The sequence below is a fragment of the Gorilla gorilla genome, chromosome 4, assembly GCF_029281585.2.
Source record: "Gorilla gorilla gorilla isolate KB3781 chromosome 4, NHGRI_mGorGor1-v2.1_pri, whole genome shotgun sequence".
In the NCBI taxonomy this organism is placed as follows: Eukaryota; Metazoa; Chordata; class Mammalia; order Primates; family Hominidae; genus Gorilla; species Gorilla gorilla.
The window spans coordinates 47,873,309-47,899,799 of NC_073228.2; the positions used below are offsets into that span (position 1 = coordinate 47,873,309).

Sequence of the window (26,491 nt, forward strand, 5' to 3'; positions counted from 1 at the left end):
TCTTGTGCCACAGTTTTGTGTTTATAAAATGGGCATAATAGTACTTATTACCTAGGGTTGTTATGAGTAACAATGATACACGACTTTGATAATCTGTGTATTTTTCAAGGCATGCTTGACTGTCTCTCTGCTGCAGTTATGTGTGTTCATGTCTTAACTCTTTCTGGGCTGTTTGTTAAGGCTCCTTGATGGCTATTTTTGGAGTTTTTAAAATATTTTATTTTTTATAATTTTAAAATAGAGACGAGGTCTCACTGTATTGCCTAGGCTGGTCTTAAATGCCTGAGCTCAAGCCATCCTCCTGCCTCAGCCTCCCAAAGTGCTGGGATTACAGGCATGAGCCACTGTACCTGGCCTAATGGTTATCTTTGTATCCTTTATCAACACAGTGCCTTGAACAGAGTAAATACTTATTGAAAACTTGAGTGAAATGTAAGTTCATATTTGGCCTCATAGAATACACCAGAAATACAGCAATCACTCACCTGAGGACAGTGGGAGGATAGAAGGTAAGTAGAGGACTGGGTTAAGTATTCGTTCAAGCAAATACATTAATTACACGCCTCCCATGTACTTGACACTGGGAACTCAGCAATGAAGAAGGCCCAGACCAAAGTTCAGGCTTTTAGCTTCCTGTCCTATAAAGGATAAGATTCTTAACTCTAGGCTGAGGTAGTAAATTACGAGGGGACTTCAAAATGGTACAGGGTGGTTGAGCAGGATACGGCAATGGTTAAATTTGGTCGGAAAATAGAAATCAAAAGGAAAATGTGGCTATGGTTACCCCTAGCGGACCTCTTAAATCTCCTTCCTGAGAACCTGCTTTTTTGGGAAGGCATGAGTGCCAGTAAGACTTGGCACTCCTCCTCTTCCGCTTACCGAGAGAAAATGACTTTGCCTTTCTGCTCAAAACTCATCCCTTCACTTTGTCACCCTATGTTTGCATCTTCCATCCTTAGTGTGTGTTTCCATCCAGTCTTTCAGCAATACACGTACTACACATTGGACTCTTGGGTAGTCTCTAGGGCTGTAGCAAGGAGCCTTGCTCCCAAGGGACTCATTTACACAATCCTGTGAATGGACCAAGAGTAAACAGTGTGCTCAATGCTGTGCCTATGTGTGTTAGCCCACGCGGCCAGCCTGAGGAGTCAGGGAAGGCTCCCCTAGGCAAAGACCCCAACCAGAATCAAGTCTTAATGGTTAAAGAGCTCCATCACCCAAAAAGGATTGAGGGCCTACCTTCAACTGAACAGCTAATGCATAATCTCAGAAACTGTGAGTCAAAATTCCCTGGAATAACTCCACTTTATCCCCAATCTCCTTGCCACCTAGACCAAGGTCCATTCACCACCCTGTCCCCAGCACTGACTGCACTGCTGTGGCCACACTAAAGCTTGGCTCAAGACGGAGGAGGAGTGAGGAAGCTGCTGTACCAATATGGCTGGTTGAGGCCGCCCAAGGTCCTAGAAGGAGGAAGTGGGTAAATGCCATATCCAAAAAGATACAGCAGCCTCAGGTTTTATCGGGGGCAGCAGCTTGCTTCTCCTTCCCCGACCTGTGGCCAAGTCACAAAGCACCACAGCTGTACAGCCAGATGGGGGAAGGGAGGAGATTAGAACTGTAGGCTAGAGTAGACAAGTATGGACCAGTTCACAATCACGCTATCCCAAGCAGAAAGTGATGGTGGCTTGGACTAGCACGGTGGTAGTAGAGATGGGGTAAAGATTCAAGAGACATCATTGATAGGCAGAACCAATAGGACATGGTAATAAACTATTCTCAGGAAAGGGAAGGAGTCATGGCTTTCAGCCATGAACATCCACCCTCGGGGTGGCCTCACCCACTTCCTGGCAATTCTAGCCACCATGAGTCCAGAGGCTATAGCCCTTTGCTCTGCCCGTTGCTCAGCAAGTTACTTGGGGTTCCAGTTTGATAAAAAAAGACTTCCTGTGGAGGAATCTGAAGGGAAGGAGGAGGAGCTGGCCCATTCCTGCCTGGGAGGTTGTGGAAGAAGGAAGATGGCCAGAGCTTTGTGTCCACTGCAAGCCCTCTGGCTTCTGGAGTGGGTGCTGCTGCTCTTGGGACCTTGTGCTGCCCCTCCAGCCTGGGCCTTGAACCTGGACCCAGTGCAGCTCACCTTCTATGCAGGCCCCAATGGCAGCCACTTTGGATTTTCACTGGACTTCCACAAGGACAGCCATGGGAGGTGAGCCATAAGGGAAGTTGGGGTATTGGGAGAGAGCAGGACCCCTCCCCATCACTGCTTCTGGGGGCTTCGAGTTTCCCATTTGTGATAGCAGTTGAGCAAGGTGACTTGTGGGGCCTATTCAGGTTGATTTCTTGTCAAGAATGTTGGGGTCCGGGGGACTGGCTCAGGTGAAGGTATAAGGGCAGGGCACAGGTGGGCTGATGGGCACTGAAAACTACAGCAAGAACAAAGGGAAGACAAGAGTTGATGCTTTATTTTTTCCCCAAGGGTCAGTTGTATGAACCACTCCACTCTCAACACCTTGAAATGCAGAGAGGAGGCCGGGCGCGGTGGCTCATGCCTGTAATCCCAGCACTTTGGGAGGCCGAGGCGGGCAGATCACCTGAGGTCGAGAATTCGAGACCAGCCTGACCAACATGGAGAAACCCCGTCTCTACTAAAAATACAAAAAAAAAAAAAAAAAAAAAAAGAGGCCAGGCACAGTGGCTCACACCTGCAATCCCAGCACTTTGGGAGGCAGAGGTGGGCAGATCATGAGGTCAGGAGTTCAAGACCAGCCTGGCCAATATGGTGAAACCCTGTCTCTATTAAAAATACAAAAATTAGCTGAGCGTGGTGGCACACTCCTGTAGTCCCAGCTACTCGGGAGGCTGAGGTAGGAGAATCACTTGAACCCGGGAGGTGGAGGTTGCAGTGAGCTGAGATCGTGCCACTGCACTCCAGCCTGGGTAACAGAGTGAGACTCCGTCTCAAAAAAAAAAAATTAGCCGGGCGTGGTGCCGCATGCTTGTAATCCCAGCTACTCGGGAGGCTGAGGCAGGAGAATCGTTTGAACCTGAGAGGCAGAGGTTGTGGTGAGCCGAGATCATGCCATTGCACTCCAGCCTGGGCAACGAGAGCGAAACTCTGTCTCAAAAAAAAAAAAGAAAGAAAAGAAATGTGGAGAGGAGCACATGTCCTAAATTGATTTGCAGAACTAAAGTTGTCTACCCTCCCGCACCTTGCATTTCTATTCCATTTCCCTCATCTCCATCAACATTATAAATATTTGAAAAGAAGCAATAGGTCATTAATGATTGGTATTGATCAGACTTCAGAATCAAGAGTGCCAAGATTAGAGTCTTGGCTCCTCCTCTTCATAGCGTGTCCCCTGAGCTACTATCGTGAGAGACACTGTGCCCACCAGCTTCAGGGAGTGGCAATGGCAGATAGCCTTCAAGTGTCAGCCACTTAGGGGATTTCCTCTGCTGAAGAGAGCCAGTTCACTCCAAGTCCCCTCCCAAGATGGCCCACATCCAGTGTCTGATCAATGAGAAGTGGGTGAGTGGGGAGAGTGGAGGCAGGTGTGGGGGAGGCATTTGATAAGGGTCCAGCCCTCTTTCATCAACTCTGACAATTCTTTTTTTCTTCTTCTTCTTTTTTTTTTTTTTTTTTTGAGATGGGGTTTCGCTCTTGTTGCCCAGGCTGGAGTGCAATGGCACAATCACCGGCTCACTGCAACTTCTGCCTCCCGGGTTCAAGCGATTCTCCTGCCACAGCCTCCCGCGTAGCTGGGATTACAGGCATGTGCCACCACACCCGGCTAATTTTGTATTTTTAGTAGAGACGAGGTTTCTCCATGTTGGTCAGGGTGGTCTCGAACTCCCAACTTCAGGTAATCCACCTGCCTTGGCCTCCCAAAGTGCTGGGATTACAGGCTTCAGCCACCACGCCCGGACTTTTTTTCTTCCTTTTCTTTGAGATGGAGTTTCTCTCTCGTTGCCCAGGCTGGAGTGCAATGGGGTGATCTCGGCTCACTGCAACCTCTGCCTCCTGGGTTCAAACGATTCTCCTGTCTCAGCCTCCCGAGTAGCTAGGTTTACAGGCAGCTGCCACCACACCCAGCTAATTTTTTGTATTTTTAGTAGAGACGGGGTTTCACTATGTTGGCCAGGCTGGTCTCAAACTCCTGACCTCAGGTGATCAGCCTGCCTTGGCCTCCCAAAGTACTGGGATTACAGGCGTGAGCCACCACACCTGGCCAACTCTGACAATTTTGAAGCGTCATTCTAGTTCCAGAGCTCGTGGGGTGTTGGTGAATGCTGTCATTGGGCCTGAATCAGCTCAACTCCTTCCTGTGCCCACTCCTGCTTATTTCCCCTCCTATAAGTAGTGATCCCATTGGCACTACTTAAACATCCTGCAGGCTAAAAAAATATTATAGGCCAGACACAGAGGCTCACGCCCGTAATCCCTTGGCCTCCCAAAGTGCTGGGATTACAGGTGTGAGCCACCATGCCCAGCCTATAAAAAAATTTTTTTTTATTAGCCAGGCATGGTGTTGCACACCTGCAGTCCCAGCTACTAGGGTGGCTGAGGGGAGAGGATTGCTTGAGCCCTGGAGATCAAGGCTACAGTGAGCTGTGATCATGCTGCTGCACTCCAGCTGGGCAACAGAATGAGACCCTGTCTCAAAACAAAACAACAAAATTATTTTTTAAAATTATAGCATTGTTTCAAGAGCGTTTGTTATGTATTTGGCTGGGACCATGCTAACCGTTACTCGTATTTATTACATTTACTCCTGACAGCATTGACTGGTTGTGAAAACCAGTGATTGGTTATGAAATTGGTATTCCTATTTCACATATGGCAGAATTGTGATTTAAACCTAGATCTGCTAGGGTCCTCCTATCAGCACACACACTCCAGCCCCACTTTAGAGGTACCCGCTATCTTCCCTCATTAAAACCAGCTCTCAAGAGGGGATCTGGTAACAGTCTAGACAGGCATTCCAGGGAGCATGTGAACCGCTGGTTCTTGTTGCGGGTGGAAGGATGGAGATGTTGTAGAGAGTTTAGGTCTTTTTCAGCAAAGATCTCAAACCCCTGGTGTTCAAATCAAACCAAATGGTTATAGTCCCAGCTCTACTCTCAACTCACTGGGTTACTTTAGCCACGTGATTGCCCTCGCTGAGAGTCGGTTTCACTGTCCATAAGATGAAGAAGTACATCACGGTGGTCTGTGAGGTGTCATTGAGGAAAGATGGTCCAGTGCCCCTATGCCACATGGCCTTCCGGGCAGTGCTCCCAGCGCGGGCGCCAGGGCCTGGGATACGCTGGAATCTGCGCGGCGCTCACCCAGCTTTCCTATGCAGAGTGGCCATCGTGGTGGGCGCCCCGCGGACCCTGGGCCCCAGCCAGGAGGAGACGGGCGGCGTGTTCCTGTGCCCCTGGAGGGCCGAGGGCGGCCAGTGCCCCTCGCTGCTCTTGGACCTCCGTGAGTCCCAGGCAAGGAGAGCAAGGGTGGGGTCAGAGGGACGTGGACTGCCGGGCTTCAGCGCCCCACCCCTTCTTGTGCCTTCCAGGTGATGAGACCCGAAATGTAGGCTCCCAAACTTTACAAACCTTCAAGGCCCGCCAAGGACTGGGGGCGTCGGTCGTCAGCTGGAGCGACGTCATTGTGGTGGGCCCCGCGGTACAGGGCACAGGGAACAGTCGGGGGCAGGGACACCTGGGGCCAGGAGGAGCCCAAGTCTCGCGCCCGTTCCCACTCCTGTGGCCTTTCTCCAGGCCTGCGCCCCCTGGCAGCACTGGAACGTCCTAGAAAAGACTGAGGAGGCTGAGAAGACGCCCGTAGGTAGCTGCTTTTTGGCTCAGCCAGAGAGCGGCCGCCGCGCCGAGTACTCCCCCTGTCGCGGGAACACCCTGAGCCGCATTTACGTGGAAAATGATTTTAGTAAGCGCCAGCTACGACCTGGCCCCGCCCACTCGCGACGGCTTGGCCCCGCCCCCATCGGATCCCGCCCCCAGCGCCGCAGCCCTTGCTTTGGATCTGGCCTTGCCCCAGGGCCCCGCCGACTCAAGGCCCCGCCCCCGTCCCCCAGCCCTCCTCCGGGCTCGCGCGCGCCTCCCTTCACCCCTGCGCTGACCCCTCCTCCTTGTCTCCTGCAGGCTGGGACAAGCGTTACTGTGAAGCGGGCTTCAGCTCCGTGGTCACTCAGGCAAGTAGGGAGCAAAAGCGCAGTGGGGGCGGCTCCCAAACAGGGCCCCCTCTCACCCTCAGGACTTCCCTTCCAGGCCGGAGAGCTGGTGCTTGGGGCTCCTGGCGGCTATTATTTCTTGGGTACGTGCCCATCCGTACACCTCCCTCCCTTCTCGCGGCCCAAGGAGACCCGCGGTGTTTGGGCTTCACACCCGCTGTCCCTCCCGCCCTAGGTCTCCTGGCCCAGGCTCCAATTGCGGATATTTTCTCGAGTTACCGCCCAGGCATCCTTTTGTGGCACGTGTCCTCCCAGAGCCTCTCCTTTGACTCCAGCAACCCAGAGTACTTCGACGGCTACTGGGGTAACACCGCCCTTCCAGACTTCCAGCACCCCGAGGGTCACCGCCCACCGCAGACGGTCAGGTCCTGCCCCTGCGGGAGCCTCCATGCCCACCCCTGCCGGCCATCCCACCGCCTAAGCCGCTCCCGCCCTCAGCTCCTGCGGCTTCCCCGCAGACCGCCCACCTCCCATGTGCCCACCGCTCCCTTCCACTGCGGACTCTGGCAGTGGAAGTCCAGTCCACTGCGGACTCTGGCAGTAGCGCAGCCCGGGGCAGGGCTTGGCCCCTCGAAGGCCTCCGTTTTTCCATCTGCACAATGCAGGGCTGGGGCTGAGTGGCCTTAATCTCCTCCTTCTTTGCCCTCCGTCCCCTCTGTGCTTCTTCCCCTGGAAAAGACTAATTTGCGCCCGTGTCCTCAGGGTACTCGGTGGCCGTGGGCGAGTTCGACGGGGATCTCAACACTACAGGCAAGAAATCCACTTAGGGCGGGAGTTGGGGAGCCCAGCCCGGGGAGGAGCGCCTTCCTGAAATCTCCCCTATGTAGGGAAATCTTCCTGCACACAAATTTTTCCCTGGGTGCAGAACGGGGAGCGGGAAGTGGGTAGGTTCTAAGGCTCTCATTCCCTGAGCCTGGCTCTCCCTATCGCCAGAGTACGTCGTCGGTGCCCCCACTTGGAGCTGGACCCTGGGAGCGGTAAGTGCCCCCACCACTGGGCCTCCCAAAGCCTCTTATCCCAGTCCTCAGGCTGACAACTCCTGAGCGCCCCCCACCCCCGCCCCGCCTCCACCAAACCACCCTTTCTCACCTGGAGTGGGAGGTTGCTTTGGGTACAAAAATGATGCTCTCCTGCGCTGTCCGTGCAGGTGGAAATTTTGGACTCCTACTACCAGAGGCTGCATCGGCTGCGCGGAGAGCAGGTGGGGGCCAGGTCCCAGTGGGCGTGGCTGGGTGGAGGGGGAACTGAGACTTCAGAATATTTCATGGGAGGTGAGGGCCCATTTCTTAGAGAGGATGCTGGTCCAGCGGCGTGAATGATGGTGCTCCTCATCTTGCAGATGGCGTCGTATTTTGGGCATTCGGTGGCTGTCACTGACGTCAACGGGGATGGGTGAGGAGGGACATGCCCCACCCCTACCCAGTTGGGTCCCAAATTACCAGAGCTGCCCTCTGTCTCCCTTTCCTAGCCCTAGTCTCACGTATCCACTGGAGGAACAGGAAAGCAAGGGTCGGGGAGATTTGGCCCTAGCCCCAATATACCCCTGGTCCAGTCCCATGTAACCACTCATCTGGCCCACAGGAGGCATGATCTGCTGGTGGGCGCTCCACTGTATATGGAGAGCCGGGCAGACCGAAAACTGGCCGAAGTGGGGCGTGTGTATTTGTTCCTGCAGCCGCGAGGCCCCCACGCGCTGGGTGCCCCCAGCCTCCTGCTGACTGGCACACAGCTCTATGGGCGATTCGGCTCTGCCATCGCACCCCTGGGCGACCTCGACCGGGATGGCTACAATGGTGAGGGAAGAGAGGAGCCCAACTTGCTGCAGAGGGGTTAACAGCCACTCAAAAAGCATGGAGTTGGCCTGAGGGCAGCCAGAACCAGGATGGGTTTTAAGCATATAAGTATGTGGCTTAGACACATGGGGTGCTGAGTGGAGAGCAGATGGGAGAGTTGAAGACTAATTAGGATGTGTTTGCCTTAATCCAGGCAAGAGACAATGACCACCTGGATGTGGATTTTGGCGGTGGAGTTAGAGATGGGAGTGACTTCACAGATATTTAGGACTCGGATTATTAGGACTTGGTGGGAGACTGGATGTGGGGCCAGGGGAGAGGTTGGAGTTGGGTGCCTGTGATGGCCTCCACTGCCTGGAACTCAGGCCGTGCAGCAGGTGCTGGGGAGAGGCGGGAGATGAGCAGTTCAGCTCTGGACCTGTTGAGCTTGAAGGGCTTGGGTGCTTTAGGCGGAAATATCCAAAGAACAGTTGGGAGTGGCTCTCCCCGCTTCCACAAGAGAGATCTGAATGGGAGACAGGGGTTTGGGGAAAGTGGATGAGGTCCCAGGACCTGTGAAATAAGAGGCCCAGGATAGAGCCCTAGGGAGCAAAAGCATTTAGGTGACTCCTACAGGAGGTAAGTCTGAGAAGGAGATAGAGGAGTGTCCAGAGAGGGAGGAGGGAACCCAGGGGGTCTGATGGCCCGGGACTCAAGGAAGAGCATGCGTTAAAGAGCATGCACAGGAGGAAGTGGGCGCTGCAGCTCCTGCTGCTGCTGCAAGGTACAATTAGGTGGGGCTGGAGAAATATTCATGGGCTTTAGCAAGAAGAGGGTGCCAGACATGGTGGCTCATGCCTGTAATCCCAGCTACTTGGGAAATTGAAGCAGGAGAATCTCTTGAACCCGGGAAGTGGAGGTTGCACTGAGCTGAGATTGCGCCACTACTGCACTCCAGCCTGGGTGACAGAGCAAGACTCCATCTCAACAAAATAAAAAAAAATAGAGAAAGAAAGGAAGAAAGAAAAAAGAAGGGGAGGTTATTGGTGACAGTGACATAAATTGATTCAGGCCAAGATAGGGTCAGAAGCCAGAATGCAATGGGGTAAGGTATGAATGGAGGTGAAAAATTGGATGCAGCTAATGTAGACAGCTCTTTCAACAGGTTTGTGGTAAAAAGGAATTTGAGGAATAGAAAGGAAAAAAAAACATGTTTGACTGTAAGAGGAAAAAGAGAAAAGGTGATCACAGAAAAGAGATGAGGGTCAAGGGAAGATTATTTCAATGTGGAAGAACATGTAGTAGGTTGAAAATGATGTTGTGGGGAAATGGGGGGGATGAGCCAGCAGAGAGTCCCTGTGATGCCTCAGCGGGTGGGAGGGTGGCTGGCCCAGTGTCAGGGTAAAGGAAGGAAACCTCTTCCAGGGTCAAATGGGGAAAGGGAAAAGAAAGTCGGTGTGGGATTATAGCATAACAGTGGGCTGCCTCTCTTCCTGAAGTAAGAGATTATGTCACCTGCTGAAGGAAGTGTTGGGGGTCTGGGAGTTTGATGGAATGGAGAAGGTTAGAAATAGATGCTAGATGGCCAGGCACGGTGGCTCACACCTGGAATCCCAGCACTTTGGGAGGCCGAGGCAGGAGGATCACTGGAGCCTAGGAGTTTGACACCAGCCTGGGCAACATAGGGAGATCTCGTCTCCATAAAAATTTTTAAAAATTAGCTGGGCATGGTGGCTATAGTCTCAACTGCTTGGGAAGCTGAGGTGGGAGGATTGCTTTAGTCCAGAAGGTTGAGGCTGCAGTAAGCCATGGTTGCACCACTGCACTTCAGCCTGAATGACAGTGCAAGACTCTGTCTTAAAAATAAAAAAATTTTAAAAGGGGCTTGGGCATGGTGGCTCACACCTGTAATCCCAGCACTTTGGGAGCCCAAGGTGGGCAGATCACTTGAGGTCAGGAGTTCGAGACCAGCCTGGCCAATGTGGTGAAACCCCGTCTCTACTGAAAATACAAAAATTAGCCGGGCATGGTGGTAGGCGCCTGTAATCCCAGCTACTGAAGAGGCTGAGGCACAAGAATCACTTTAACGGGGGGGGCAGAGGTTGCAGTGAGCCGAGATTGCACCACTGCACTCCAGCCAGGACAACAGAGCGAGACTCCATCTCAAAAAAAAAAATTTAGAAAAGGGAATAGTGATGCTTAATTTTCAGGATATATTTTCCTCAATAGACAGTGAGAGTTGTCACTGTTATTATAACAATCCTACTTGGCAGGTCCCTCTCCCACCTGATTGTTAACTCCTGGAGGGTAGGGCAGTGCCTCCTTCACCCACACTTTGCACCCCTTTCCTGGTCTCCTGGGATGTGCCCAGAGAAGCTCAGGAAAGTTTTACAGTCATCTAGGGAGGCTGAATAACAATCAGCCACTTCCTTTCTGTTACTCCTTCCAGACGTTGCAGTGGCTGCCCCCTACGGGGGTCCCAGTGGCCGGGGCCAAGTGCTGGTGTTCCTGGGTCAGAGTGAGGGGCTGAGCTCACGTCCCTCCCAGGTCCTGGACAGCCCCTTCCCCACAGGCTCTGCCTTTGGCTTCTCCCTTCGAGGTGCCGTAGACATCGATGACAACGGATACCCAGGTGCCCTGGACTGCCTCCAGCTAGAAATGCCCAAGAAAGGCCCTTGGACATTCGCTGGAAGTGCCAAGAGACACGGCCAGGGGCTCATGCCTGGCCTGGTGTCCCACTATGGACTGCCAGAGGGGCTGGGTGAAACCTCCAGTGGGGGAGGTGGTGTGGGGAACCCCTGGGAAGATGAGATGAAGATCCCATGCCCTAGTGGCCAATTCTGACCCATTCCTTGATGTCTATAGACCTGATCGTGGGAGCTTACGGGGCCAACCAGGTGGCTGTGTACAGGTGAGCACTGGCTCCAGGGGCGGGATGGGGAAGGTCCTGTGCCATCATAGGAGGCCAGGCCAGGAGAAGCCACAATGGCAAGACTACCCCATCACCCCATCCCATCAGAGCTCAGCCAGTGGTGAAGGCCTCTGTCCAGCTACTGGTGCAAGATTCACTGAATCCTGCTGTGAAGAGCTGTGTCCTACCCCAGACCAAGACACCCGTGAGCTGGTGAGGAGGCAGAGGGCATGGGCCTTGAAGGATCTGGGACCTCAGAAAGGCCCCAACCCCTGAGCCCCACTTACGTCTTTGCAGCTTCAACATCCAGATGTGTGTTGGAGCCACTGGGCACAACATTCCTCAGAAGCTATGTGAGTGGCATGAAGGGGGCAGGAGGGAGGTGGGCTTGGACTCCCCCGGAGGCTGGCCAGGGAGGTCCTGACTCTTCTGCTTGCCCTGCCAGCCCTAAATGCCGAGCTGCAGCTGGACCGGCAGAAGCCCCGCCAGGGCCGGCGGGTGCTGCTGCTGGGCTCTCAACAGGCAGGCACTACCCTGAACCTGGATCTGGGTGGAAAGCACAGCCCCATCTGCCATACCACCATGGCCTTCCTTCGAGTACGCCCAGGCAGGGGATTGGCAGGGCTGGGAGAGTAGAACTTACCCACTGGACTTGTTCATCTAGCCCTGGGGCACTGAGCTGGGTGCTGTGAGTCCGGGGGTGGTCAGGACACGGTGCCTACTGGCCAGGAGAAGGTGGGATGTGTATGGTAGCAAGATGGCCTGACTCTTGCCCCCGTCCTAGGATGAGGCAGACTTCCGGGACAAGCTGAGCCCCATTGTGCTCAGCCTCAATGTGTCCCTACCGCCCACGGAGGCTGGACTGGCCCCTGCTGTCGTGCTGCATGGAGACACCCATGTGCAGGAGCAGGTAGGGACAGGCGGGGACAGGCCAGGGAGGTGCAGGACCCCTGATAGCAAATCAGGATTAGGGTTAGTGCCAAGTCGCAATGTGAACCCCAAAACCTTGATGTCATTCCAAACCCTAATGAAAACCTCAAAATCCAGCCAGTCATGGTGGCTCACACCTGTAATCCCAGCACTTTGGGAGACTGAGGCAGGCAGATTGCCTGAGGTCAGGAGTTAGAGACCAACCTGGCCAACATGGTGAAACCCCATCTCTACTAAAAATACAAAAAAAATTAGCCGGGTGTGGTGATGCATGCCTGTAATTCCAGCTACTCGGGAGGCTGAGGCAGGAGAATCACTTGAACCCAGGAGGCAGAGGTTGCAGTGAGCCAAGAGTGTGCCACAGCACTCCAGCCTGGGTGACAGAGCAAGACTCTGTCTCAAAAAAAAAAAAAAGCCAGGTGCAGTGGCTCACGCCTGTAATCCCAGCACTTTGGGAGGCCAAGGCGGGTGGATCACGAGGTCAGGAGATCAAGACCATCCTGGCTAACACAGTGAAACCCCGTCTACTAAAAATACAAAAAAAAAAAAAAAAAAAAAAAATTAGCTGGGCGTGGTGGCGGGTACCTGTAGTCCCAGCTACTCGGGAGGCTGAGGCAGGAGAATGGCGTGAACCCAGGGGGCGGAGCTTGCAGTGCGCCAAGATAGTGCCACTGCACTCCAGCCTGGATGACAGAGCGAGACTCCGTCTCCAAAAATAAAATAAACACCTAAAAATCCCAGTATCCCCTAAGCTCTGATGTAAATTGACAAACCCTGACATTGTCCCAAACCTCCAAATAAACCCGAGCCCCGATACCATCTACAAACTCCTTTTTGTCCTCAGATCTTCTTACTCCCTAAGCCCCTATGTGAACCCCAAGCCCACTGTTTTCCTAACCCTGATGTAATCCCTAAACCTCACACATCCCCAACTTACCCGCACACCCCAATGTGCCCCTCTAGACACGAATCGTCCTGGACTGTGGGGAAGATGACGTATGTGTGCCCCAGCTTCAGCTCACTGCCAGCGTGTGAGGAGGCCTCCCACTCTGCCCGACCCTGGCCCTTTCTGCCTATCATACCTGCTCCACACCTTAGTCCCCTCTTTTCCCACATCCTGGGCCCGGACCCAGGCTCCCTGGCTTCACTCCTCTTTCCCCACAGGACGGGCTCCCCGCTCCTAGTTGGGGCAGATAATGTCCTGGAGCTGCAGATGGACGCAGCCAACGAGGGCGAGGGGGCCTATGAAGCAGAGCTGGCCGTGCACCTGCCCCAGGGTGCCCACTACATGCAAGCCCTAAGCAACGTCGAGGTATGGCCCCCCCGCTGGGAACAGTACCCGGGACCTGGGAGGCGCTGGAGCCTTGGCTCTCTCATCTCCCTCCCTGAGAGTCCCTCTTCTCTTCTGCTTTGCTGTCAAAGATGTAATTTTTTATTTTATTTTATTTTAATTTGGAAGAGGAATACTTGCTAATGGCACAGAATTCCAAAACTCTATTACAAAAACCAGAAAAACAAAAAAGGTTTAGGAACCAAATGTTAACAGGAACCTCTGTTAACATTTGGTGGATTTCCTTCCAGTCTTTTTTTCAATATTGACTCGCACTCACATAAGTATATATTTATTTTTTGTGTTGTTAATATAGCTTATAATAATGGGGGTCATACTCTAATGTTTTGTGTTTTTTATTTCCAAAATGAAAATGCCTAAAAAGTAGTAGTGCTACAGCAATACACACACTAGCATGTGACAGTCCCTTGAGACCCCACCCCAAGAAACCCCCCCTCCCTACCTTGCCACACAAATCTTTCCAGACCTTCCAAGGGAGCTTAAATATATATATATGATGCTCTGTAATTTATTTCTTGGAACTGCCTTCCTGAAGGGCTTTGAGAGACTCATCTGTAATCAGAAGAAGGAGAATGAGACCAGGGTGGTGCTGTGTGAGCTGGGCAACCCCATGAAAAAGAACGCCCAGGTGAGGCTGCTGGGTCGTGGTACTGGGTCTCCACCAGGGGCTCATGAACAACCAGATTTTAGGGGTGAGGTTTTAGAGCCACATAGTTCTGGGCCAGAATCTTGGTCCTCACTCTCCCTTGCCACACGTCCTTGGGTGAGTGACTTTCCCTCCCTGAGCCCCTTTACCCAGTGGGCTTCCAGGTAAAATAGAAATAATAATGGTGGCCTGGTGCGGTGGCTCACGCCTGTAATCCCAGCACTCTGGGAGGCCGAGACGGGTGGATCACGAGGTCAGGAGTTCAAGCCCAGCCTGGCCAACATAGCAAAACCCCATCTCTACTAAAAATATAAAAATTACCCGGGCATGGTGGCGCATGCCTATAGTCAGAGCTACTCAGGAGGTTGAGGCAGAAAAATCACTTGAACCTGGGAGGTGGAGGTTGCAGTGAGCTGAGATCACGCCACTGCACTCCAGCCTGGGTGACAGAGTGAGACTCCGTCTCGGAAAAAAAAAAAAAAAAGAAAAAGAATAATGGTGATCTTGGAGGGTGAAGACTGGAGGCCACATTCAGGGCAGGGCTGTCCTAAGTGGGGCACTTGGGCAGTGACCTTGGCCCTCCTCATCTCCCAGACAGGAATCGCGATGTTGGTGAGCGTGGGGAATCTGGAAGAGGCTGGGGAGTCTGTGTCCTTCCAGCTGCAGATACGGAGGTACTGACCTGGCGAGCGTGCCTACCCACCACCCTTCCCCCGTCTGACCCCCGTGCAGAGCCCCTCAGGTCCCTTCCATACAGAAGGGTCTTTCGAGGCCAGGCGTGGTGGCTCACACCTGTAATCCCAGCACGTTGCGAGGCCAAGGCAGAAGGATCACTGGAGGTCAGGAGTTGGAGACCAGCCTGGCCAACATGGTGAAATCCCATCTCTACTAAAAATATAAAAATTAGCTGGGCATGGTGGTGCGCACCTACAATCCCAGCTACTCGGGAGGCTGAGGCAGGAGAATAGCTTGAACCGAACCTGGGAGGTGGAGGTTGCAGTGAGCTGAGATTGGGCCACTGCACTCCAGCCTTCCAGCCTGTGCGACAGTGCGAGATTCTATCTCAAAAGAAAAAAAGGTCTTTGAAGAAGCCTGGTTCCCTTTCTTCCTCAGAGACTTATGTCTGAGTCTTGGAGCCCTAGAGGAAGTTGTTTCCCAGGTCTAACTTCAGTGTGGCATGCTCTTTGTATAATTAGCTCTCTCTGAACTCTCTAAAATTCTGGCCTCACCCCCAGAAAGTCACTGGGCTGGTGTCCCTGGCCCTGTTTCTCCTCATCCTCTCCCCTCTAGCAAGAACAGCCAGAATCCAAACAGCAAGATTGTGCTGCTGGACGTGCCGGTCCGGGCAGAGGCCCAAGTGGAGCTGCGAGGGTGAGAGGCCAGGGGTGGAGAAGGGAGATGGCATTCAGGGCTCTAAACTCCAGGGGGCGCTGGGGAAACCCCACAGGCCAATCAGGGCATCACACTCTCTCTGGGGGTCTTGGGCACCTGCAGGAACTCCTTTCCAGCCTCCCTGGTGGTGGCGGCAGAAGAAGGTGAGAGGGAGCAGAACAGCTTGGACAGCTGGGGACCCAAAGTGGAGCACACCTATGAGGTATGGGGGAGCCTCGCGTCCCTGGCTGGGGTGAGCGGGTCCTCAGAACTCCGGGTGAGGCGCTAAGCTCCCCACACCCTACCACCACCACCCCTTCAGCTCCACAACAATGGCCCTGGGACTGTGAATGGCCTTCACCTCAGCATCCACCTCCCGGGACAGTCCCAGCCCTCCGACCTGCTCTACATCCTGGATATACAGCCCCAGGGGGGCCTTCAGTGCTTCCCACAGCCTCCTGTCAACCCTCTCAAGGTAAGAGCTGGGTGGAAGAAAGACCTGTGAAGGCGGCCCCAGACCAACCACCGGGGCACCTCTGTGGGCTGGGGTTCGGGGGAGACCTGGGCCTGACCACTCCTTTGCCCCCCCCAGGTGGACTGGGGGCTGCCCACCCCCAGCCCCTCCCCCATTCACCCGGCCCATCACAAGCGGGATCGCAGACAGATCTTCCTGCCAGAGCCCGAGCAGCCCTCGAGGCTTCAGGATCCAGTTCTCGTAGTGAGCAGGCTCTCTGGTCTCTGGCCCGGCCTCCCCGGGACCCACGGGGCAGAGGGGATGGGAGGAGGGAGAGGGGTCCGGGTGTGCTGTGGGCCTCTGTGGGCCACGCTTGGTCCCTGGGAGCACTTCAAGTGAACATGGAGGAGCATGCTGGCTTGTGTCTGGGGTGAGCTGAAAGACACCTGCACTTTTTAAAAGCTTCCCAGTACGTTAAGGAGCATAAAACAATGCCAAAGCAAGGTTATCATAGATCTGAGCATTGCGCGCTGGGGGATGACCCTCCCTGCATCTCTGGGACTATGTGAGCAAGCCCGTGGAAAGACAGCATCCGAAGCTTGGATCCAAGGCCCTTCCTGATGGGAAGGCCACCGCTTCCTGAACCCCCGGCCCCTTCTGCGTTGGGTCCTGGGGGTAAGGGGGTGGGGGATGATGGGGTGATGGGCCCGGACGGGCTGGGGACTGACGATGTCTCCCCTCAGAGCTGCGACTCGGCGCCCTGTACTGTGGTGCAGTGTGACCTGCAGGAGATGGCGCGCGGGCAGCGGGCCATGGTCACGGTGCTGGCCTTCCTGTGGCTGCCCAGCCTCTACCAGGTGGGGTGGGCCGTGGTGGGACGGGGCCGGGCCTTCTGGGCGGGGACCACTTTGCTCTGGGAGGGGCGGGGTTTGGTGTGGGAGGGCAGGAAGAGAGGGAAGGTAAGGTTTACTTTGGGGGATTGCAGTGGGATTAGGTCAGAGGCAGGGCTCCCCCGCCGGGGGTGTGGGACCTGGACTCCTGCAACCAATAGGCCTCTTGTGGGTGTAAACGGCTTTCAACCCCAACCTGTCCAGAGGCCTCTGGATCAGTTTGTGCTGCAGTCGCACGCATGGTTCAACGTGTCCTCCCTCCCCTATGCGGTGCCCCCGCTCAGCCTGCCCCGAGGGGAAGCTCAGGTGAGTGTGGGGGGATGGAGCAGAGACCAGTCCTGCAGGACCCACTGTCCCCCAGTCAGTGCCCAGCCAGAAAAGTCTGAGGGGTGGTACGGGTGGGTGGCATGGCTGGAGGTCACCAGCCTGAGGTTTGAGTCTTTGTGAAAGGCAGGTGTCAAGGTGACTGAGGAGACACGTGGGTTTGCCCCCAGGTGCGGACACAGCTGCTCCGGGCCTTGGAGGAGAGGGCCATTCCAATCTGGTGGGTGCTGGTGGGTGTGCTGGGTGGCCTGCTGCTGCTCACCATCCTGGTCCTGGCCATGTGGAAGGTGAGGTGTGAAGGACGGTGGAGTCCCCAGCGGGGCACAGGCTTGGCTCTGCCCTGCCTCACAGGGAGTCAAGGAGAGATGGTGGCCCACCCCAAGTGGGTAATCCAGGGACCGGGGGTCTATGTCTCCACTATTAGAATGTCATTCTCGGCCCAGTGGGGTGGCTCACACCTGTAATCCCAACACTTTGGGAGGCCAAAGCGTGTAGATCACCTGAGATCAAGAGTTCGAGACCAGCCTGGCCAACATGGTGAAACCCCATCTCTACTAAAAATACCAAAATTAGCCGGGCGTGTTGACACATGCCTGTAATCTCAGCTACTCGGGAGGCTGAGGCAGTAGAATTGCATGAACCCAGGAGGCAGAGGTTGCAGTGAGCCGAGATCACACCACTGCACTCCAGCTTGGGCAACAGTGCGAGCCTCCATCTCAAGAAAAAAGAAAAAAATAGAATGTCTTTCTCTAGTAGAGCAAAAAAGGCAAAACAAACACAAAAATGTCATTCTCCTGGGAACCCTTCCAGACACATACCACTGGAAAGGATAGCACCTAAAATTCTGAGGCCTTTAGACACCCTGCCACCAAAAAGATTCAGAGGATATAGAGGGTATAGAGGGTGTAAGTCCTGCCTTCAGGAATTCCTGGCTGGTCTCAAGGACAAGACGCACTTCTTCCTAGCCCTGCCCTTCCCCTTGAGTGAGGCAAGAGGCCCAAGGATTGGTCTAGACCCTATTCCTCCCTTCCTGTGTGGCCCTGGAGGGTCACTCGCTCCTCTGCACCTGGAGAAGTCTCAAGCACACTGAAGGGAAGACATGGTGCTTTTAGGGAAAACCATGCACTAGACCCACAATAATCAAATACATATCATCATATGCTCGAGTCATGCAGACACAAACTTCAGCATAAGAAAAATTCCAGGCTGGGCGTGGTGGCTCACACCGGTAATCCCAGCACTTTGGGAGGCCGAGGTGGGCGGTTCATGAGGTCAGGAGTTCGAGACCAGCCTGACAAACATGGTGAAACCCCATCTCTACTAAAAATACAAAAATTAGCCAGGTGTGGTGGCAGGCGCCTGTACTTCCAGCTACTCGGGAGGCTGAGGCAGGAGAATCACTTGAATCCGGGAGGTGAAGGTTGCAGTGAGCCAAGATTGTGCCACTGCACTCCAGCCTGGGTGAGATTTCGTCTCAAAAGAAAAGAAAAATTCCAGGTGGGGACCAGGCGCGGTGGATCACTTGAGGCCAGGAGTTTGGGACAGCAGTGAGACTCCATCTCTACAAAAAAAATTTTTTTTAAAAATTAGTCAGGTGTGGTAGTCCACACCTGTAGTCCCAGCTACTTGGGAGGCTAAGAGGTGAGAGGATTGCCTGGGTGACAACAGCAAGATCCTGTCTCTAAAAATAAAATAAAAAAGAAAAATTCAGAGGCCGGGCACAGTGGCTTATGCCTGTAATCCCAGCACAATGGGAGGCTGAGGCAGGCACATCACCTGAGGTCAGGAGTTTGAGACCAGCCTGGCCAATAGGGTGAAACCCTGTCTCTACTAAAAATTAGCTGGGCGTGGTGGCACACACCTGTAAACCCAGCTACTCAGGAGGCTGAGGCATGAGAATTGTTTGAACCCGCGAGGTGGAGGCTGCATTGAGCCGAGATCGAGCCACTACACTACAGCCTGGGTGACAGAGTGAGACTCCCTCTAAAAAAAAAAAGAAAAAAATAAAAACTCAGGGGAGAAAAAACAAAAACCCAACAATTTGTTCCATGCATTATCTCTAAATGTCAAAAGGCATCCATTTGTGAGTACAGTGGGCTTCATGTTCTGCGCTGGTCCAGGGAGGCGCTCGTAGCTAGCATACTTTCTCACATGTGCTCTGGGGCCAACAAGTCATCTCTATACCCTGACCTTGGCCCCCGTGTACCCCCAGGTCGGCTTCTTCAAGCGGAACCGGCCACCCCTGGAAGATGATGATGAAGAGGGGGAGTGATGATGCAGCCTACACTATTCTAGCAGGAGGGTTGGGCGTGCTACCTGCACCGCCCCTTCTCCAACGAGTTGCCTCCAAGCTTTGGGTTGGAGCTGTTCCATTGGGTCCTCTTGGTGTCGTTTCCCTCCCAACAGAGCTGGGCTACCCCCTCTCCTGCTGCCTAATAAAGAGACTGAGCCCTGATGCTGAGCATGCTGCCTCCTTCTGGGGCCAGAGAAGAGATGACCGAAGGAATGTTTTGGATGGGGACCTAGGGCTGGTGGAAGTGTGAACGAGAGAGTCACTGCCAGGGCGAAGTTTGCAAATCACTGTCTTTGGGGAGTGTCAGGGAGTACAGAGTTGGGGTGGTAGGTGTAACAGAAGAGGGAGAGCCCGGCGGGGTGGCTCACGCCTATAATCCTAGCACTTTGGGAGGCCGAGGTGAGCAGATCACCTGAGGTTGGGAGTTTGAGACCAGCCTTACCAACATGGAGAAACCCTGTCTCTACTAAAAATACGAAATTAGCTGGACCTGGTGGTGCATGCTTCTAATCCCAGCTACTCGGGAGGCTGAGGCAGGAGAATTGCTTGAACCCGGGAGGCAGAGGTTGCAGTGAGCTGAGATTGCATCATTGCACTCCAGCCTGGGCAACAAGAGTGAAACTCTGTCTCAAAAAAAAAAAAGAAAAAAGGGAGAAAGGGCAGCAGGGCCTCAGGGAAGACTGGAAGGGGATGAACATGTCTAAGGGCAGGATGGGATGGGAGGGCAGGTGAGGGGGTGGGAGCATCAGAGAAGGCAGGCTGTGTCCTTGATGGGCAGCTTTATTTATTTAATGTATTTATTTTTGAGACAGAATCTCACTCTTGCCCAGGCTGTGCAATGGCATGATCTCGGCTCACTGCAACCTCCGCCTCATGGGTTCAAGCAATTCTACTGCCTCTGCCTCCTGAGTAGCTGGGACTACAGGAGTGCACCACCACGCCTGGTTAATTTTCGTATTTTTAGTAGAGAAGGGATTTCACCATGTTGGCCAGGCTGGTCTTGAACTCATGGCCTCAGGTGATCCGTCCACCTCAACCTCCCAAAGTGCTGGGATTACAGCCGTGAGCCACCTCACCCAGCTACGGCAGCTTTAAATAGCACATTTGTTATGATTTTGGAAGGGTAAACTTCACAATGACCTGAGGCGTGGAAAAATAACACGCTCTCCCTGCCTTCCTATCAAAAAAGGACTTTAAAGCTGTTTGGAGTGAGAAGGGGCAGAGGAAGTCTGGCTCAGCTGTTGCCTGAGGAAGGCAGCGTCATTCCAGGGAGGAGACAGCAAGCATCGCTCCCTGGCTACCCTGCTGCCGTCCCTTTCTCCCCACCAAGAAGGGCCTTCAGCCAGGAAAGAGGATGAGGATGGAAGACAGCTCTCCAGCTTTGGTGAGTAGAGCTGAGCAGCATATGTGGGAAGGTCTCCCTGGAGTCCTGAGGGATTTGTTCCTTCCTGGGTTCAATAAATATTTATTGGCCGGGCATGGTGGCTCATGCCTGTAATCCTAGCACTTTGGGAGGCTGAGGCGGGAGGATCGCTTGAGCCCAGGAGTTTTTGGCTGCAGTGAGCTATGATCATGCCACTGCACTCCAGCCTGAGCAACAGAGAAAGACCCTGTCTCTAAAAAAAATTAAAACTGTCCGGGAGAGGTGGCTCACGCCTGTAATCCCAGCACTTTGGGAGGCTGAGGTGGGCGGATCACCTGAGGTCTGGAGTTCAAGACCAGCCTGGCCAACATGGTGAAACCCCATCTCTACTAAAAATACAAAAAATTAGCTGGCTGTGGTAGCAGGTGCCTGTAATCCCAGGTTCTCGGGAGGCTGAGGCTGGAGAATCACTTGAACCTGGGCAGCAGAGGTTGCAGTGAGCCGAGATCATGCCATTGCACTCCAGCCTGGGCAATAAGAGCCAAACTCCATCTCAAAAATAAAAATAAAAATTACTAGCTAGGTGTGGTGGTATGTTCCTGTAGACCCAGGTACTCAGGAGGCTGAGGCAGGAGGATTGCTTGAGCCCAGGAGGTCAAGACTGCAGAGAGCCTTGATCTCACCACTACACTCCAGCCTGGGTGACAGACTGAGGCCCTGGCTAAAAACAAATGTTTTTAATTAAAAATAAAAATAAATAATCACGGAGCACCTACTGTGTCCGGAATTGGTGGGTTCTTGGTCTCAGTGACTTCAAGAAGGAAGCCGCGGACCCTCGCGGTGAGTGTTACAGTTCTTAAAGGCGGCGTGTCCGGAGTTTGTTCCTTCTGATGTTCAGATGCGTTCGGAGTTTCTTCCTTCTGGTGGGTTCCTGGTCTCGCTGGCTCAGGAGTGAAGCTGCAGACCTTCCCGGTGAGTGTTACAGCGCTTAAGACAGCGCGTCTGGAGTTGTTCGTTCCTCCCGGTGGGCTCGTGGTCTCGCTGGGCTCAGGAGTGAAGCTGCAGACCTTCGCGGTGAGTGTTACAGCTCATAAAAGCAGTGTGGACCCAAAGAGTGAGCAGTAGCAAGATTTATTGCAAAGAGCAAAAGAACAAAGCTCTTACAGTGTGGAACGCGACCCCACCGGGTTACCACTGTTGGCTCCGGCAGCCTGCTTTTATTCTCTTATCTGGCCCCACCCACATCCTGCTGAGTGGTAGAGCCTAGTGGCCTGTTTTGACAGGGCGCTGATTGGTGTGTTTACAATCCCTGAGCTAGACACAAAGGTTCTCCTCCTCCCCATCAGGTTAGTTAGATACAGAGTGTAGACACAAAGGTTCTCCAAGGCCCCACCAGCGCAGCTAAATACAGAGTGTCGGTTGGTGCACTCACAAACCCTGAGCTAGACACAGGGTGCTGATTGGTGTGTTTACAAACCTTGAGCTAGATACAGAGTGCCGATTTGTGTATTTACAATCCCTGAGCTAGACGTGAAGGTTCTCCAAGGCCCCACCAGAGCAGCTAGATACAGAGTGTTGATTGGTGCACTCACAAACCCTGAGCTAGACACGGTGCTGATTGGTGTGTTTACAAACCTCGAGCTAGATACAGAGTGCCGATTGGTGTATTTACAATCCCTGAGCTAGACATAAAGGTTCTCCAAGGCCCCACCAGACTCAGGAACCCAGCTGGCTTCACCCAGTGGATCCCGCACCGGGGCTGCAGGTGGAGCTACCTGCCAGTCCCGCACCGTGCACCCGCACTCCTCAGCCCTTGGGTGGTTGATGGGACTGGGCGCCGTGGAGCAGGGGGCGCCGCTCATCCGGGAGGCTTGGGCCGCACAGGAGCCCATGGAGGGGGTGGGAGGCTCACGCATGGCGGGCTGCAGGTCCCGAGCCCTGCCCTGCAGGAAGGCAGCTAAGGCCCGGTGAGAAATCGAGCGCAGCGCTGGTGGGCTGGCACTGCTGGGAGACCCAGTACGCCCTCTGCAGCCGCTGGCCCGGGTGCTAAGCCCCTCATTGCCCGGGGCCGGCAGGGCCGGCTGGCTGCTCCGAGTGCGGGGCCCGCCAAGCCCACGCCCACCCGGAACTCCAGCTGGCCCGCAAGCGGCGAGCGCAGCCCGGGTTCCCGCTTGGGCCTCTGCCTCCACACCTCCCTGCAAGCTAAGGGAGCTGGCTCCGGTCTTGGCCAGCCCAGAAAGGGGCTCCCACAGTGCAGCGGTGGGCTGAAGGGCTTCTCAAGTGCCGCCAAAGTGGGAGCCCAGGCAGAGGAGTCGCCGAGAGCGAGCGAGGGCTGTGAGGACTGCCAGCACGCTGTCACCTCTCACTACCACATGCCTGGCAGTATTCCAGTGCTGAGATGCAGCAGTGAACAAAGCAACGTCCCTGCCCTCCTGGAACTTACATTCCAGAGGTAAAAAGTAAAGTAAACAAATAAATGTATGCTTAGTAGCAGTCAGTGCTGTGAGTGAAAATAAAGGTGACGAGAGAGTGATAGATTGTATGTGGGTGGGCCGGGTACGGTGGCTCACACCTATAATCCCAGCATTTAGGAGGTTGAGACGGGCAGATCACCTCAGGTCAGGAGTTGGAGAACAGCCTGGCCAACATGGAGAAACCCCGTCTCTACTAAAAATACAAAAATTAGCCAGGCACGGTGGTGGCTGTAATCCCAGCTACTCAGGAGGCTGAGGCAGGAGAATCACTTGAACCCATGAGGCGGAGGCTGCAGTGAGCCAGGATCGTGCCACTGCACTCCAGCCTGGCAACAGAGCGACACTCCGTCTCAAAAAAAAAAAAAAAAAAAAAAAAAAAAAAATAATATATATATATATATATACATATACAGTGGATGTTTGGAGGGGTGCTACTAACATTTCAGGTAGGGTGGTCAGGGAAGGCCTCTTTGATGAGATAAGCAGGGAGATGAATGACTGAGTCATGCAGCTACATGAAGATAAAATGTTCTGGAAAGAAAGAGCAGCCAGTGAAAAGGCCCTGAGGTAGGAGCTGGCTTAGTGTGTTCAAAAAAAGCAAGGAGGCCCTGTGGCTGGAGGCAGGTGTGGGTGAGGGTTCAGGAGATGGGGGATGGGGGCAGGAACACCCCGTGGCCATGGGGAGGACTTTGGACTTGACGCCAAGTGTTGGGGGAAGCCATTGATGAACAATACAACAGCAAGAGCTGTTGGTATTTTATTCTACCCAAAGGTGTAAATAGTAAATTCTGAAAAGAATATTTTGACATCCATGCATGGCAAGTTTCGGAACAGGTTTCTATTTGGGTGACTGAATGCATTTAAGAAAAGATTAAGCCGTGATCCTTGAATACCAGCCAAATTGCCTCCTCCTTCTGTCATTGCGATTGGATGGCTCCAGACAACTTATCTTGATCCAGCAAAGCATTTGGCATTTGTCCTTATAGACAAGACATAAATGTGAGCTGGATCCTAGGGACTCGGATTTAGACCTGAACAATTCTGATAAAGCTGAAGGAGATCTCTATGAAGCTCCATCCTGGCCCTCGGCTGCCTGGCATTGTTATGAGTCCCTTGAATGGAGGTAGAGGAAGCCATCTTCACCCTGCAGATGGCTGCTGGCTGGGAGGGAGCTCCAACACAATGGGTGACTGAAGCAGATTCAAAGCAGCCTTGACAGATTGTAAAGTTGGGTGGAAACCAACAAGACGAAATTCACCAGGGATGAGTGCTAAGTCTTGTGTTGAGGTTCCAAAAACCTGGTTACATAAGAATAGTACTGGGAAATCTGGTGAGATGGAAATTTCTGTTGAAAACAGAGAGAGGCTGGGCGCGGTGGCTCACACCTGTAATCCCAGCCCTTTGGGAGGCCAAGGCAGGTGGATCACGAGGTCAGGAGATCGAGACCGTCCTGACTAACATGGTGAAACCCCGTTTCTATTAAAAATACAAAAAAATTAGCCGGGCGTGGTGGTGGGCACCTGTAGTCCCAGCTACTCAGGAGGCTGAGGCAGGAGAATGGCGTGAACCCGGGAGGCGGAGGTTGCAGTGAGCCAAGATCGCAGCCACTGCACTCCAGCCTGGGTGACAGAGCAAGACTCCATCAAAAAAAGAAAGAGAGAGAGAGAGAGAGAAAAGAAAAGAGAGAGAGAAATGAAAAGAAGAAGGGAAGAAGGAAGGGAGAAAGAAAGAAAAGAGACAGATACACTGGCAGTTTTCATTCTGTCCACAAGCTTATAATGATGTCCCCTTAAATCAGAAGACCCAACCAGGAGGGTTGCTGTTCTCTGGGAAATGGGGTCCTTGCCTTAGGTATCCAGTCCCCTCTTGGCCACCATACAGTGAGAAAGAGAAGGTGACAAACCAGAGAGAACCAGGGAAGAGATACCAGTTAAGGATTTGGCCAGGTGGAAACTGATGATGACAACCAGAAATATTGAACTGGAAGGAAAGAGAGCTTGGCTGGGACTAGGGCAAGCCAATAGCTGTCCTCAAATATGGGATTCAATGGCTGAGGACAAAGGATAGACCCAGTTTATCATTCACAAAGCCAGAACCAACACCACTGAGAATCACCAACTGGTGGAAGAGAAAGGCTGCTGCCAGCCCTGGAAACACTCCTTAGCCATTAGCACTGCCCAGCAATGGATCATATTACCTGGGCACAGGTGAGTCCCTACCTCACCCTGGGCCAACAGTAACAGCATTTATTACGCCCCTGCTCCTGTGAGGCTTGTGCTAGACTCTTTTTACATCATTATTTGGCCATTACATCTCATTTAGTCGTTACAGCACCCCTATGAGGTAGAGATTATGACAACTCCCATTTTAAAGGAAGACTGAAGACCAGAAGGCTGAGTATCTTGCCAATGGCTTAATAAGAGACTTAGGGCTAGGCACGGTGGCTCACACCTGTAATCCCAGCAATTTGGGAGGCTGAGGCGGGTGGATCACCTGAGGTCACAAGTTCAAGACCAGCCTGGCCAACATGGTGAAACCCCATCTCTACTAAAAATACAAAAATTAGCCGGGCATGGTGACAGGCATCTGTAATTCCAGCTACTCAGGAGGCTGAGGCACAAGAATCTCTTGAACTCAAGAGGCAGAGGTTGCAGTGAGCCGAGATTGCATCATTGCACTCCAGCCTGGGCGACAGCAAAAGACTCTGTCTTAATGATCGGTAGCTGCAACACTAGAAAAATGGCGAGCAAGAGAAAAGAAAAATCCCTTTGGTTCTAGAAAATCTCCTGAAAAAAAGGCTTACCAAGCCCTCAAAACCACCCAGGCAAAGCAGGCACTTTTGTCAAAGAAAGAGCAGAGGAAAGGAAAAGGGCTCAGGTTTAAGCAACTGGAATCATTCCTACATGATTCCTGATGGCAGAAATGTGACAAAGTGCATCTCAGACAACTACAAGTGAAACATCATGCCTTGGAATTGCCAGATAAACATTCCTTGGCCTTTGTTGTACACATCGAAAGAATTGATGGCGTGAGTTTACTGGTGCAGAGAACCATTGTAAGACTTTGCCTAAAGAAAATTTTTAGTGGTGTCTTTGTAAAAGTCACCCCCCAGAACCTAAAAATGCTGCGTATGGTGGAATCTTATGTGACCTTGGGATTTCCAAATCTGAAGTCTGTCCAGGAACTCATTTTGAAACATGGACAAGCCAAGGTCAGGAATAAGGAATAAGGCCATTCCTCTGACAGACAACACAGTGATTGAGAAGCACCTGGGGAAGTTTGGTGTCATTTGCTTGGAAGACCTCAGTCATGAAATTGCCTTCCCAGGGAAGCATTTCCAGGAGGTCTCATGGTTGTTGCGCCCTTTCTACCTCTCAGTGGCCCGTCATGCTACCAAAAATACAGTGGGCTTCCTCAAGGAGATGGGCACACCTGGCTATCAGGGTGAACGCATCAGTCAGCTCATCCGCCAGCTGAACTAG

At 53.2% G+C, this 26,491-nt stretch overlaps 1 protein-coding gene and 1 pseudogene across 1 annotated transcript; both read left to right on the plus strand.

Moving 5' to 3' along the window:
* The first annotated feature begins 202 nt into the window (after positions 1 to 202).
* On the plus strand, positions 203 to 21,304 carry ITGA2B (integrin subunit alpha 2b). The gene is made up of 31 exons (XM_019026681.3): positions 203 to 2,206; positions 5,346 to 5,467; positions 5,556 to 5,653; positions 5,761 to 5,926; positions 6,142 to 6,191; positions 6,268 to 6,313; positions 6,406 to 6,534; positions 6,933 to 6,980; positions 7,164 to 7,207; positions 7,378 to 7,431; positions 7,570 to 7,622; positions 7,812 to 8,023; positions 10,452 to 10,634; positions 10,868 to 10,913; positions 11,022 to 11,126; positions 11,211 to 11,266; positions 11,359 to 11,510; positions 11,698 to 11,823; positions 12,807 to 12,874; positions 13,008 to 13,155; positions 13,730 to 13,822; positions 14,435 to 14,514; positions 15,131 to 15,211; positions 15,335 to 15,434; positions 15,534 to 15,686; positions 15,804 to 15,929; positions 16,409 to 16,522; positions 16,760 to 16,861; positions 17,050 to 17,166; positions 19,092 to 20,556; positions 21,141 to 21,304. The coding sequence occupies exons 1-30, from the start codon at positions 1,812 to 1,814 to the stop codon at positions 19,149 to 19,151; spliced, it is 3,327 nt and encodes a 1,108-aa protein (XP_018882226.2). The 5' UTR covers positions 203 to 1,811; the 3' UTR covers positions 19,152 to 20,556; positions 21,141 to 21,304.
* Positions 21,305 to 25,535: 4,231 nt separating this feature from the next.
* On the plus strand, positions 25,536 to 26,491 carry LOC101146977 (ribosomal protein uL30-like; annotated as a pseudogene).